Source organism: Mesocricetus auratus, unplaced genomic scaffold, assembly GCF_017639785.1.
Source record: "Mesocricetus auratus isolate SY011 unplaced genomic scaffold, BCM_Maur_2.0 Super-Scaffold_100011, whole genome shotgun sequence".
Lineage (NCBI taxonomy): Eukaryota > Metazoa > Chordata > Mammalia > Rodentia > Cricetidae > Mesocricetus > Mesocricetus auratus.
Genome location: NW_024429195.1, coordinates 11,872,872 through 11,887,989, shown reverse-complemented (window position 1 = coordinate 11,887,989; position 15,118 = coordinate 11,872,872). Strand labels below are relative to the sequence as shown.

Genomic DNA, 15,118 nt, shown 5'->3' with positions numbered 1-15,118 from the left:
TGACCCCCATCCCATCCCCCATCCACTCTCCAGGGAGGATGAGGCCTTCCATGAGGGATCATCAAAGTCTGTCAGATCATTTGGGGCAGGAATTAGGCCCTCGCTGTGTATCTAGGCTAAGAGAGTATCCCTCCATGGGGAATGGGCTCCCAAAGTCCATTTGTGCACTAGAGATAAATACTGGTTCCACTGCCAGAGGCTCTATAGACTGCCTGGGGCTTCCTAGCTGACACCCATGTTCAGGTGCTCTGGTTCAGTCCTATGTTGGTTCCCCAGCTGTCAGACTGGGGTCTGTGAGCTCCCACTTGTTCAGGTCAGCTGTTTCTGTGGCCCTGGCCCTGACCCCAGGCCTTGAAAAGAGCCCAGGAGACGCTATTGGTGAAGTACAGCCCAGTAGCAGCAGAAGATTCCAGCATGTTGGATGGGATGGCTACCAAGACCAGCAGTGGTCATGGAGTGGAGCTGACCTGAATTTAGGAGACGCTCTCTGTGGGCAGCAATGGGTGAAGTTGTAGAAGTGGCCTGGGCCCTTTGAAGGATTCCAGAAGACTGTGAGTGAATCCAGATGTGAGACACTGAGTTACTACACTGTTTGATTGGGACTGCGTCCTGGTTCTTCCCTCTTGGAATAAAGTATTAAGCTTATGTTGATTTCACAAGAGCCCATAGTTATTTTGTGCTTTTAAAAACTGGATTTTATTTTTATTTATGTTTTTGGGGGTTTTTGTTTTTGTTTTAATGTATGAGTGCTCTGTCTGCATGTACTTCTGCATGCCAGAAGAGGGCATCAGATCTCATTATAGGTGGTTGTGAGCCACATGTGGTTGCTGGGAATTGAACTCGGGGCCTCTGGAAGAACAGCCAGTGCTCTTAATCTCTGAGCCATCTCTCCTCCAGACCCCTGGATTTTCATTTAAAGAAACACCTTTTAAAGTGTTTGAGTTTGTAAAGATTGTGAGACTTCTAAATTTGCAATGTGTTTTATATCGTGATATTACTAATGTACGGTATTGTGGCTGACCAGGAAGGAAAGGTTATAGTTTAACAGCAATGCATTTCTGTGTCAAGTTGACTAGGGCTCAGTTTTACCCCCTAGGATTTATGCTGACATAAGCTGTAGTCATCTGAGAGGATGGAACCTTAATTGAGAAATGCTTCCGTAAGATCGTGCGGTAGGTAAACTTGCATGTGGGGAGTTTTCTTGATTTGTGGAGGAGGGCCCAGTCCATTGCACTGGCGCCATCCCTGGGCTGGCGGCCCTGGGTTCTGTAAGAAAGCATGCTGAGCAAGCCCTGAGGAGCAAGTTGCCATGCCTGCTGCGCAGCCTGTGTCTGAGAATGTGCAGAGGGTGTCGGGGATTGACAACACAGAGACTTGTTCAACGATGTAAAGAAAACTTTAAGCAGGCCCCAAAAAGGTTCAAGAAAACTTCCTAAGAAAGGCTCCCTCCAGAAAAGCTTCTGCTCTCTCCTCTACCCTGGCTGGTTCTGCTCTGACACCAAAAACTGATCTGGGCATGTCAAAAGAGGCGGTTAGTCTTTGGACAAGGTCGAGGTCAGGGCGGTTTCTGTGGGCAGGCCTTTTCCAGGAACTTATTGCCCCGGGCATTGTATTGTTTTTAGTAAACATGTTTAGTAAACGATGTCTTACAGCTGCCTACTCCCAGGCAGAAGGGGAAGTGGGTCTCTGCTCAAGGTCTGGTGTCCCCACACAAGCCAGTAAGCAGCACCCCTCCGTGGCCTCTGCATCAGCTCCTGCCTCCAGGTTCCAGCCCGGCTTGAGTCCCTGTTCTGACTTCCCTAGGTGATAAACAATGATTTGGAAGTGTAAGCCAAATAAACCCTTTCCTTCCCCAGCTGCTTTTGGTCATGGTGTCTCATTATAGTAATAGTAACCCTGACTAAACACCGTTCAGCTTCCATTCAACTCTTACATGTGGAACAAAGAACTTCCATGTTATGAGGTGACTGGGTATTAACTAATGCCATAAGCTCACAGGATGGCTAAGGGCCAGGCAGAGAAGTGAATTGGGCCTTTAAATAAATAATTCACTTGTCTCATTTGTAAACTAACCAACAATTACAAGTAATATCCTTCAAAGACCCAATCAGCAGGAATAAGCCAGCATATTTACCCTGTGAATTTCCTATGTACTAAGCTCGCTATCCAACTATAGCTTTACCTGTAAATAGATAATTCACTTCTGGCTGCTGGTTTCAATTGCTTCTCTGTTTTATTTTTTACTACTTCTATTTTATTTTTATTTTAATTACTGAATTAAAACCTTTTTCCTTTTAGTTGTAGAAAAACAAACTAAGCCATAAAGGTTCAACTCCAAGAAGTCCCTCAGGTGCACACCAGCTTCCTCAGGGTATAAGTGCGCTGTAGAACAAAGGGGAACCACCAGTGTGTTCCCTACTGTAGCTTCAATAAAAAAAAAAAAAAATCAGCACAAGGAAGCCCGACATTGCAGAACTCTACTGCCCTCTTCTGGGTAAAGGCTGTAACGCAGGTGCCCATTGCACTCTAGTCCGAAAACCTTCGTGTTTGTAGTAGGTTTTTATGAAATGAATAAAGCTGATAAATTCTGACTTCAAATTTTTATTTGATTATTGCTGGGAGTATGTAGTTGAAAATAAGACAACCCACCCATGTAAGTTCCAAACTTTTTTCTATGACTCTGATATAATTTAGTTAGCCTAAGAAATAAAAATTTAAAGTGTTCCCAGTTTCATTAACTATAAAATCAAACTCAAAAACCTCTAGAAACCAGAAGAAGCAAAACAAGTTAGTTCTTTGTCACCTTAGCCTTCCAGCAAAGGCACACGAAGAAGTTATATGACTGCTACCTGCATGGTGGTTTTTGCTATCAGACAGTAACCAGGTTTTCTCTGACTGACAAGGGCTCCATTTCAAGGAGCCATTCAGTGGAAGGAGAGATGATCACAGCCTCTGGTCTTCTAGTGTAAAACACCCCCCCTCTATGTCAAGAATAAACCTAGGAAGCAAAGGCATCGAGAGTTTCATATCTACAACACAATACAGACTTCTGGGGCCAAGACGGCTCCGAAGTTAAGAGCACTTTCTGCTCCCACAAGAGGTCTTTGGCCTCCACAGACATCTGCACGAGTGTGCACATACCCACACAGACAGATACAGACATGAACATAATGGAAGATAATAAAAACATGTGTTTAGCGATGTATCAACTGTGTGATACTGAGGTGGCGGCTCTGTGGGTTAGAGCGCTTGCTGGGCAGGCATGAGGACCTGGGTTCGAATCCCCACACACAGAATCCCTAAGCCCAGGTCAGCCTGGCCAACACACCTCAGCAGCACATCCTTTACGAGGAAGAGAAAAAGAATTCTCTTAGCGATGTGATGCCTTTAGTCCTGGGTTTATGTAGCCAACGTTAGTTGATAGATGGGTTAGTCTGCAACCTGAGAGCTTGCTGTGGCCTCCAGTGTGCTGAGTTATAGATGTATACCATCATGCCCGGACTCCCCAACCTGGGATCTTATGGTCATTGAAATTCTATTATTTAAAAAACAAAACCAAAAAAAAAATCCAATCTTCAAATAAGTAGCCAAGTTATATAGATTTTTCTTTGCAAAACTTTAATGTTCCAATAGAAAATACAATTCCTATTTATTTAACTAACTGATCCAAAGGCGGGGAGTAAAATCACTTTGATTGTAAGCATACCTTTTAAGACAATCAGGAACGATATTCTCAGCAAGTTTTCTAAGAATCTGTAAAGAAGACATCAAGCCGGTACTGGCTGGGAAGTTTCATCCCTATGGCTAGCGTTCACAGCTCTAGAGGTTCTGTCTACACCACTGAAGCAGCCGTGAAGCCTGAGGACTCCAGATGTGCCCACAGGTGCAACAGCCGCACACTTGTTATGAGGATAACCAGCCACTTTCCAAGTCAGCCGCTTCTTAGCAAACGCATAAACCCTGGACAGTCCGGCAAACGTGCACGCGACAGTTGGAAGGCCGTCTCAGAACACCCTGCAGTGTGCTGCAGGCTCCAGACATCTGTGCCAGCCGCAAACCCAGTCCACACCGCACCAGCGATGGAGGAAAGGATGGTGCTCCCTCGGTACCACAGGAAGACTGAAGTGACTTCGGGCTCAGTCTGGGGAGCGGCAGGGACGCAGCGCGTGTCTACTGGAGGATCACTTTCCTCCCACGCTACCTGTGACCCAAGCCACCAAAGCAGGTCCAAGCCCCTTCAGCTGTAGAGGATGGGAAGCAAAGTCAGCTTAGGCGGCCGCGGTGCCGCACAAGTCACCATGTAACCCTGGGACAGGGAGGGACTCCGATGCCGCAAAGGGGGTGGACGATGGAAGGACCCTGAGAGGAAAGGGTTCCCCCAAAGTCTAGAATGGCCCAGGACAGACTGAAAGACACGGAATGTGCATCTGAAGGCCGGCACTCTGATGGACAAGAGCGGGCTGGGGAGGCAGGGAAGGCATCTTCAGACCTCCACGTGCCTGGCACACTTCCTGTGAATGGTCCCAGCTCCCTAGCATGTCTTGGAGGTAGATAATTACTAGCAGCAAAGTGAGTTCATTCTTGAAAACTGGAATGGACAATGGTGAGTGGGGAACTTATTGCTAGCATTAACTCTTAAGCTACCATTGGCAAATCTTCATTTCAGTAAAGTGCTTAGATGCTGGCTGTTGCAGTCTTACTTGTAAAGGCTGGCATTAAGCATTTTGTAGCAAAAAGACGAAACCTTTGTTTTGCCTTCTCCTCACGATTCAGGGGATGTCTGTAAATCTTAGGCCTTCTCTACTTGAGTGGTATTGTTACCTCCTCCTCACTCATCTCTCGGCCAATGAGCTCACGCTGCCGCTGCCTGCAGTCTCCATGAATCCACCCTGCCTGGCTCGTCCTGTCCGTCACGGTCCTCTGTCTCCTGCTGTCACTATGCCCACGTGTCTCTCTGCTGGACCGCAAGCAGACAATGCTGCTTCCTCACTTTGGGACCCTCTGGACCAGGCAGGGCACTCTGCACATGTCAGATCACTCAGCGGTCCACCCACCCACAATCCTTCACAGTCCGCTTTGCAGAAGTTAAACAAACCAGTAGTTTCCAGTTCTTCCGATGGAATCAAAAGGCTATCCTCGGAGCCCGGAGAGAGTTAATCAACCCACGCAAGCAATTTGGTTACAATCACAGTTCCCCTTTGTGGCCCCATTTCATAACTGCGTTTCTTTCTCCAAAAGCTGCTTAGGTGAAGGCGCAGCTCAGTGCCAGGGCAGCAGCCTAGCATGCATCAGGCCATGAGTTCAACACCCAGGACCATCAAAAAGGAAAAGACAAAACAAAACAAAAAACCAAAACATTCTTACAAGATTAGTTGTAAAACTAAGGCCCAAGAACCACCAGAAAACATGACTCTTAATGGCATCCCAACACACTTGTCTGGCAGAAGAGGTAAAAATGGCCCTGTGCCTTAATGACTTTAAGCACAATGCCTCTGAGGCACAGAACTGCTACTTGAAGCCCCTCCCAAAGGCAGGGGGACGGCTGTGCCATGGGACGTATTTTTGCACTTGTTTGGCCCCAATCTCTGCTACATAGACTGCTCCGGTCTTTTTGTCAACTTCTAGAAGGTGCGGCAGAACCTGGTCTGCCAGCTGGATGGTGCTGACCACAGAACAGTCTCCGATGTCTCCGGATGGTGGGGCCACCAAAACGGACAGCCTACTGAGCTTCAGCTGGGCCACGATCAAGTACTTCCCATCCGCGGTCAACCTAAGAAGTAGAAGCAGAATTCAATAGTAACGATCATTCTTTCACTGTTTGTGTCCTCTGCAATGCTCAGCGGTGGCCAGCATTGCCTGAAGAGTTCAAAATGGTGTGAAAGTCTGTGACTGGAGAGGAAGCAGAGGCTACGCCTACATTAAAACAACCCTAGCATAACTAACAAACGGAGAGTCAGAAGTTCGGGAGGTCAACAAGCTTCGAGCCTCCTTCCATGACTGGAAAGCTCCCAAAGGATTAGAAAAATCTGACATTTCTTCCTTGCTACCTTCCGTTTTCCCATCTTAAAATTAACAACAAGCACCATAAACTTTCAAACACTCTTCAGAAGTGGGTCCCACAACCAACTAGAACAGCACTTAAAATAAACAGCAGTGAAGCCAGGCGGTGGTTGCACACGCCTTTAATTCCAGCACTCAGGAGGCAGAGGCAGGCGGATCTCTGTGAGTTCGAGGCCAGCCTGGTCTACAGAGCTAGTTCCAGGACAGGAAACCCTGTCTCGAAAAACCAAAATAAATAAACAAATAAATAAAATAAACAGCAGTGATTACCTAACAGCCGAGGGCCCTTCCTCTGTGAAACAGGTGTCCCATGCTCCTAGCCACTCTCCAGTGTCTTTATCAAATACTTGGAGTCTTTTATTTCCTCGGTCAGCAACCCACACCTGCGAAACCAAAATCACGTCAGCTGGAAGAGACCCACACCACGAGAAGAAACATGACTGTTTTTATTAGCTCCACACCATTGTCTCAGGTCCTGTTTAGAGGGAAGATGGCATCACTAAACACCATAGTCAGTCAGGGGGGGTTAAACACCTTGTCTGAAACGCACTAGCAAGTGTGACTGCCTCGGTTTACTGTGCATCTGCCTCCACCCAGAGCCCACAGGGCCATCAGATACGTTAAACGTGCAAGTAACTGACCTGAGTCTATGCCACCGTGCAAAAGATCAAAGACACACTGACAAGGGGCGACTCACCCGTCCCTCTAACAGCCATCACCATCAATGCACAGCTGAGTGTCTGCTAAGCCAGCTCACAAAACAAAGAAAAGCAGCCCGGCTACCAGGAGGCTCCCTGTCAGCTCTAAGCCTCAGCCTGTGACTACTGGGCTGGGTCCAAAGTACAGTGACTGGAGAGGAAGCAGCCTGGGCGGGCTAGGAACACACACAGCATAATGGGTTTACTCTCGGTTTTACAGCCTGTAACGAGCTGAGACACTCCTGTAATACAAGTGTGTGCAGGGTTGTTCTCAGCGGCATTCAGGGGATCCATGAGTCAATTTCCCAATTCTAGGCCACCTGACAGCACAGAGCACACCCCTTGCAGACCATTCAGTTTCTTGGGTCTGTGTAGCCCGGAGCGACCGACTTTATCTTCACTGGTGTGGACGGCCAATGACTGCTTTTCCAAACAGACAGAGACGCGGGGCAGTCAGAGGCTGGTGCCCAAGCCGGTGGGCGTCTCCAGCTTCCTCCTACGCTAGGAAGCAGCTGAGTGGTGGGAGGCTCCCCGACGCGTGAAAGGCCCCGGGTCCTACCCTACAGCGGCAGCAATGGGCAAACAAGATGTGCAAGCATGCAGAGAATGGGCTGTCATTTGTCACCACTGAGCAATCTCAGGCTGTGCCTCCAAACGATCTCGTTGCCCCGAAGAACGTTCCTCACCATGCGGAATCTGATTGTGTCTACATTTCTCATGCTCTGAAAAGTGGAGGTTTTTTGTTTGCTTTGTTTTGTTTTTTTGTTTTTCGAGACAGGGTTTTTCTGTATTGTTTTGGAGCCTATCCTGGAACTCACTCTGTAGACCAAGCTGGTCTCTAAACTCACAGAGATCCACCTGCCTCTGCCTCCCGAGTGCTGGGGTTAAAGGCGTGCACCACCACCACCCAGCTGGCTTTTTTTTTTGGTGGGCCCAAACATTTTAAGAATATGTGTGCATACACAGCCAGCTCTGGAGAAATTGCCGAGACATGCCTACTGTGGTTAGCTCTAACTGTCAACTTGATATAACCTAGCATCTCCCAGGTAGCACTGTCTACAGTAGGGGGATTGCCTTGGTTGACATGGGAACACTCAGCTTACTGTGGGCGACATCTTTCCCTAGGTTGTGGGGTGCTGCAAGCCAGCACGTGTACATTCCTTCCGCTCTGCTGCTGACTCCACAGCTGAGATGTCTGCAGTGCCTACCTTGACTTCTCCTTCTTCCTACCTGGCTTTCCATCAGGTTTGTTTGTCTGTTTATCACAGCCACAGAAATGAAACAGGAACACCTGCTAATACACAACCCCACCCACCTAGACACGCCTACCCAGGCAGGCCCACCCACCTAGACATGCCCACTCAGGCAGGCCCACCCACCCACATGCACGCCACTCCAAACACAAGGGATCTGTGTTTTTACCCGACCAACGGAGTCAAGAGTAACACTGTGAGGTATGTTGAACTTGGCAGGTCCTGTTCCATTCTCTCCATGCAGCCAGAGGATCATGAAATCTATAAATGGTAAACATATATGAACAGTAAAACATATAGAATGCCTTACACATTTACATGCTAATTTTGTCTTGCACACTGCAAAAACAAACAAACAAACAAAAACAAGCGTGTACTCCACTGAGAGCTCGAGTACTCTTTGCTGGCTTTGTCTATGTCTGTCTGGTCTGTGGGCTCCCTCTGCTTTAATTAGCTCTGCCTGAGTGCTCTGATGACTTCTGAAGCAATGGTCAGAGTTCCTGCATCGTTTCCTTCAAACCAGTTCCCTTTGTACAAAAAGTGCATTTGTTGTCCAAATTTCTTTTTCTTTTCCGGAGACAGAGAATCATATTATGTAGCCCTGGCTGGCCTTGTCCCATGTAGTTCAGGCTGGCCTCAAATTCCTAGCAATCCTGCTGCCTCAGTCTTCCTGCGTGCGGGAATTACAGGTGTGCACCAGCACACCTACTGTTATATTTTACCGTCTCCCTCTAGTCTCTGGAAGGAGAGTCATTAAGTGTAGTGGACTGAATCCCTCACCTAACGCATGGCACCTGGGAATGTGGCCTCTGGATTTTAAAGACGCAATTAAACTAAAGACCTTGAGATTGCCCTGGGTTGACAGTAGGCCCCCAATCATTGAGAGGGAGATGTGGGAGTCAGAGACACAGTACGGAGATGACAAGAAGAGGGCAAAGTTACCCTGTCTCAGCTGCTGGAAGCCTGCAGGAATCCAGCTTCCTGGCTACCCCACCATATACAGGACAGGAAATCCTCGGAAGCCTTTTAAATTCTCAAACCACCTCCAGTCCCTAGGAGGTACCTGCTGGCCCTGGTAAACATGGAGGCCCATGAGCAGATTCATTTGCTGCTGGCAATCCCACCGATCTGTTTGCCATGAATTTCACCCTTTACACACAGCTCCATGTGCAATATGACTACATTATGCCAAAATGCAAACAAGTCAAATTCATCTTATAAGATAATATTCCTATGATCATAGCAAGTTAAAGCATTTACCTTGGGACAGTTTGACCAGTCTGTTATTCAAGCCACCATCTCCATCGACAATGTAAATCTCCCCCGTGCCATCTACATATACTTCTGCAGGGTTGTCAAACTGTAGTGGGTTCAAGCCAGTGCCCTTCTTGCCTGGGGTGCCCAAGACTTGAACGAGGTCGCCCAGGGAATTATACTTTTTAACAGTATGACCATAGGCCCCTGTGGAAACAGACAAGCGTGTGTTAGGAGCACCGCTCAGCACTGACATCTTCTATAAGCTATAGGCAAATCTTTCACCGGGCTGGAATGGCAAGAGAAGCCGACAGATTCGTATGTAAATTTGACAGGTGACAGCAAGCAGCTCTTCGTAAGGTGATGAAGTAATATCTAGTCACTCCAAAATCAGGAGACTTTAACACAAAAGAACACTACAAAAATGCTGGCTCGTTGCCGGGCGGTGGTGGCGCACGCCTTTAATCCCAGCACTCGGGAGGCAGAGGCAGGTGGATCTCTGTGAGTTCGAGGCCGGGCTGGACCAACAGCCTCCAAAACAATACAGAGAAACCCTGGCTCGTAAAAAACCAAAAAAAAAAAAAAAATGCTGGCTCGTTACACAGAAAGCTTAGGAGATTTTGTGCATTTTCCTCTTCTGAAACACGCTGTTTGTAAGAGTAAACCAAGAAGGACTTAAAAACAAGCAACTGACATCCAAAGCTCTTATTCCCATCATCTACGTGCAGGCTTTAAATTTTCAGAAGTCAACAAAAAAAATTCTCTATAAATAACGGACTTTTTCTTTTTTTTAACGAAGACAAGGTTTCTCTGTATTGTTTTGGAGGCTGTAGGGCCAGCCCTATCTCGAACTCACGGAGATCTGCCTCCCATGTGCTGGGATTAAAGGCGTGTGCCACCGCCGCCCGGCGGTAACGGATTTTTTAAAAATTACATTTTCTCCTAGAAGAAACAAAGTGAAAATTGATCATTTCTTGAGAGAAAAGGTAATCTTGGTGCTAAAGTGACCTTACAAGTTAAACAGTAAAGACACAAGAGCACTTAAGGGGAACTAGGCAGCAGCTCAGCCCTGCCAGGAGGAGGCCAAAGGGACCGACAGGCATCCAAAGACTGAGTTAGCCAAAGCCAAGTGAGCCAGCCCGCATCACAGGACTAGGTGAGCCAGCCCGCATCACAGGACTAGGTGAGCCCGCATCACAGGACTAGGTGAGCCAGCCCGCATCACAGGACTAAGTGAGCCAGCCCGCATTACAGGACTAGGTGAGCCAGCCAGCATTACAGGACTAGGTGAGCCAGCCAGCATCACAGGACTAAGTGAGCCAGCCCGCATTACAGGACTAGGTGAGCCAGCCCGCATTACAGGACTAAGTCAGCCAGCCCGCATTACAGGACTAAGTCAGCCAGCCCGCATTACAGGACTAGGTGAGCCAGCCAGCATTACAGGACTACCTGGAGCACCACCTGACCATGCGCTGAGTGCTGGAGCTGAAGCTTTGGCCGCAGAGAACACAGCATATTAGACAAAGCACACCTCAAAGTTTCTAAGGACTTGGGAAGGGGGTGGAGCACTCATCATTTTTAAGTGGTTGGCTTGCAGCCACATCTCCATTTGAAGAAATCAATTCATTTGAAAAATGGGAAGAGCGTAAGAACCGTTTCTGGGACATGAGGGGGAAACGAGACAGATGGAAAGAATGAGATCGAAGAATGAGATCGTCTGTGCTACGCTGACTTCTGGGAACCAGTGAAGTTTTTCTTTCTTCTTTCTAAAGAATGACATGAACACAATAGATTAAAGATAAAGGTCTTGCAGGGGAATTCTGTGGACAGAGAAGAGAAAAATAGTCCAATCTCATTACAGTATTACATAAACTCATATACTTCCAAGAGGTTTTTTTTTCTTACTTCATTTTCTGAATATGAGTGTTTGCCTGCATGTATGTGTACAGTACCAGGAGAGACCAGAAGAGGGCATCAGCTCCCCCATAACTGGAGTCACAGATGGTTGTGAGCTGCCATGTGGTGCTGGGAACTGCGCCCAGGTCCCTTGGAAGAACAAGTGTTCTACACCAGAGTATCTCTCCCACTCCTAGATCCGCTTTGAAGTTCAAGGCCAGTTTTCCTAGGGCTTAGCGAAACCTCTGGGGAAGGCAAACTCTAAATCTCAGCAGCTGCCTGAGAGAAGAAGACAGAGACAAAGAATTGAGGAAGTCATGCAGCTTAGAGGCAGCCTCGTGGGGAATGGGATGTGAGTGTTCGGAGACGCATGCCCAGACTTTGGCAAGCATCTAAAAGGAGGGAAAAAAAGAAAGATGAAAAGAGATGCTTTTCTAAGCAGAGACTCAGAGAAGGGGGCATCTTTAACACACTTTGACTGCCAGTCTTGAGATGTTAACCAACATTTGCCTTCCAAAAAAAAGACTAAAGGGAATGGATCGCCTGCTGACTACCTGAAGCCCAGAGATCTTTTTCATCCTGTGAACAAGAGTGACAACAGTTGTACTCATAAGAACCCACACCTTACTGGTTCTAAAAAGTGGCCTGTGCGTTACAAGCACTGGGAAGCAGGATGCCCTTCAAGGCAGAGACATAACCAGACCAAGGGACTCCTGCACCTCCCTCCCTGATGAGACCAGGCCTGCTGGGCCGTCCTTAGAAACTGACTCTGGTGTTGCTGGTCTGACACCAGCAGCACAGGCGGAGGGTGGTCTCTGCTAATTTCCCCTGCAGCCTGCAGCTCCTGAGTCCACTTCGTTTCCAACACTGTCAACTAAAAACACCTCACAGCAAGAAGACTTCAGACACGCTCATGTCAAGGGAATGTCACAACTGTGAACACCGGTTTCTGCAAATCTTTTCTCTCTCCCGGCAACACACGCAACTTCTTGTCACTCTTTCCAGAGAGAGCTGCTGTGGGGGGAGGGGGGGAAGAGTCCATGGTTTCCTTGAAAACACTGGCATCGGGTTTGACTGTACGGAGGGGGTAGGGTTACTCTGAGTAAAGCAACGGAAGGTTCAAAAGAGAAAGATCCTGAACTGGGGGGGGGTAGAGGTGAGAGGGGATGAGACGGAGGGAGGGATAGTTCAGTCTACCAGGAAAATGCCTGTCACTCAAGCACAGGACCTGGGTTCCAGACCTAGAACCCATGTATGGAAAAATAAACAAAACTATAAATAAAGATCAAAAAAACCCACTGAGTATGCTTGGTGCACTGTAATCAGCATTAACACAGGGGAGAAAGAAAGATCCCCAGGGCTGGCTGGCCAGTTAGCCTAGCAGTTAGCCTAGCCTGCTTATGCGTTCCAGGCCAGGGAGAGATCTTGTTTCAAAAGTCAAGGCTGAATCCCTGAGTAATGACACCTGACCTACAACCCTCCCCACCATGCACACACACACACACACACACACACACACACACACACACACGCACGCACGCACGCACGCACGCACGCACGCACAAGTTCCCTTGACAAGCTTAAAAGATCATTATTAACAGCATCCTTGAATTTCTTGATTCAACAGGAATGTGATGTAGATTTGTAGAAACACATGATTTTGTGAAAATACTACAGAAATTATGATTAGATTCAGCAACACTAGCCTTAAAACATACACGCAAGAACATGGGCAAATATCTGAATTCCATCTGGGAAGGCAATTTAATAGACAATACGACACATACCACTTCCTACGTCCGTGATCCAGACGGACTGTTCGTATGGTGTGCTGGAGACAAATACACCATGTGGTGTGTCAACTGTGTAATTCCAGGCTCGTAGGAAATATCCATCCTCTGTGAACACTAATACCTTGGGGATGTTATCCCCTCTCTGAAGGCACACAAAAATAACTGCTTAGAATCACTTAATAGGAATGCTAACTTTAACTTTTTTCAGAGAGAAATCAAAATTAAAGGATAATTGAGAAACTTAGTAATGTGTAAAAAGCTAACTTCAAGACTTAACAATAGCATCTATCATATACAAATCTAAGATGTGTACTTGAAACCAATTCAAAATTAAGGTGCATAATTATCATAAGTGGAATAAAAATATAAATATAATATAAATGCAATTGGCTATCTAGGGTGGTACGTCACTTCTATTACTGTTATTTATTTTTTTCTTTTTGTCATGCTCAGGTTGACCTTTCTTTTTTTGTTGTGATCAAATTGAATGTGCATACTCTAAAAAGACATCTGTAGTTGGGGAGATGGCTGGGCAGATAGAAATGTTTGCTGAGCAAGCCTGACAACCGAGTTCCATCTCTGAGCCCTTTCGGAGGATGGGAAAACCAAATCCCAAAAAGTTGTCCTTAGATCTCCACATTCACACTCTGATCTCTGCAACCACAGGCTTACATGTACTAAATGTTCATTCTACTTACTTGAGCTACGTAAACTAACCCATTGACGGAGTCAACTGCAACAGAAAATGTCGAACCAGTGAAGTATTCTGAATACTTGGGCCAACCCAAATCCAGCCGGAAAAGAGTGTCCTCCTTTCTCCATGGTATGTAAAAAGCAAATGTCCTTGAAACCTCAAATAAAACAAAGTAAACCTCAGATTCACTTTTCCTTCCGGGTTAAAAAAAATAAAAAAGTACACATGTGCCTTTTATTTATCTTTACAGCTTGCCAGAAGGTAGCCAGAATAACTCCAGAGAAACAGGGTTTATGTCTAAAGATCAAAACTGCCACAATAAAAGTCTGCAATGGCTCAACAGGGTAGTAAAATCTTTTTTTTTTTCTTTTTTGGTTTTTCAAGACAGGGTTTCTCTGTGGCTTTGGAGAAAATCTATTTTTTAAAAGGACATGTTTAGTGTGCTGGAGAGATGGCTCAGAGGACTTGAGTTCAATTCCCAGCAACCAGATGGTGGCTCACAGCCATCCGTAATGAGATCTGGCGCCCTGTTCTGGCCTGCAGACATACATGGAGGCAGGATACTGTATTCATAATCGATAACTCTTTTTAAAAAATTTTTTAAAAAGGACGTGTTTAACTTTATTTAGACGCATGTGTGTGAGCCCAAGTGAGTTTATGCGCACCATGTACCAACCGAGGCCAGAAAGGGCACCAGGACCCCGGGAACTGGGGTTACTTGCAGTGGGGGAGTGAGCCGTCAGGCTGGTGCTGGGGATCGAACCCCAGCCCTGTGCAAGAGCCGCCCCACCTCCGCAGCCCCGACACACACGCTTTTCCGTAGTAAAAAAAAAAAAAAAAAGAGCAGGCGAATGGCCGGCTGCAGAGCCCCGGGAGCAGGTTTGGTGCCTCTGGGGCTGCGGCTGCCGGCGCCACCCGCACCCCCAGCCCCAGGCCCGCTAGTCACCAGAGAGCCGCTGTAGCACGCGTGCAAAACCAGACAGGAGAGGAAGAAGACGGCGCCTCCCACGCAGACCCAGACCCTAGCCATCCCGGAGGCGGAGGTCGGCGGGGACGGCAGGGCCCTGAAGCCCAGGGACCGGGAAAACTAGACCAGAGAAACTCTTTAAATTCCGGGTTTCCTGCGCCTCTTTCCCCGCCCCCGGCTCCGCCCCCGAGTCAGGTGCCCAGAGTGCTACGCGGTGACCACGCTTCCCGCTAGGGGGCGCTGCTGGCCCCAGGGCTCCTGGCAGCCACTAGCATGGTGTGGCATGGTGGTGGCCGCAGATCTTCCTGACCGCTTTGCCGTTCTACTCTTCCAAATTCACATTCAAAAGAACCAAAAGTAGCACCACAGAAACTCAGGACCAAGGGGACAGGGACGCTAAAACAATGACTGCAGAGTTCCGGGAAGGACTTCAGTCACATCCGTTTCGAAAGCGTTCAGGCGCTTGCCATGGGTGCCTATGTTCCCACATTAGGACCCCCCCA

General features: G+C 47.5%; 1 protein-coding gene across 1 annotated transcript; it reads right to left on the bottom strand.

The window, feature by feature from the left end:
• Positions 1–3,597: 3,597 nt before the first annotated feature.
• Nhlrc3 (NHL repeat containing 3) lies at positions 3,598–14,917 on the bottom strand. Its single transcript, XM_005077587.4, has 7 exons — positions 14,595–14,917; positions 13,653–13,805; positions 12,949–13,096; positions 9,272–9,472; positions 8,181–8,272; positions 6,331–6,443; positions 3,598–5,770 (listed from the first exon to the last, which is right to left on the bottom strand). Exons 1-7 carry the CDS (start codon positions 14,676–14,678, stop codon positions 5,509–5,511), a joined length of 1,053 nt encoding a protein of 350 aa, XP_005077644.1. The 5' UTR covers positions 14,679–14,917; the 3' UTR covers positions 3,598–5,508.
• Between the last annotated feature and the right edge of the window lie 201 nt (positions 14,918–15,118).

What these genes read in the sequence shown, in the direction of transcription:
- Nhlrc3 (XM_005077587.4), bottom strand. Translation starts at nt 14,678, where the DNA reads ATGGCTAGGGTCTGGGTCTGCGTGGGAGGCGCCGTCTTCTTCCTCTCC. An exon ending in GGTTAGTTTACGTAGCTCAA is followed by an intron (nt 13,097 to 13,652) that starts GTAAGTAGAATG and finishes GTGTGCCTTCAG; the next exon opens with AGAGGGGATAACATCCCCAA. An exon ending in ACTGGTCAAACTGTCCCAAG is followed by an intron (nt 8,273 to 9,271) that starts GTAAATGCTTTA and finishes TACCATTTATAG; the next exon opens with ATTTCATGATCCTCTGGCTG.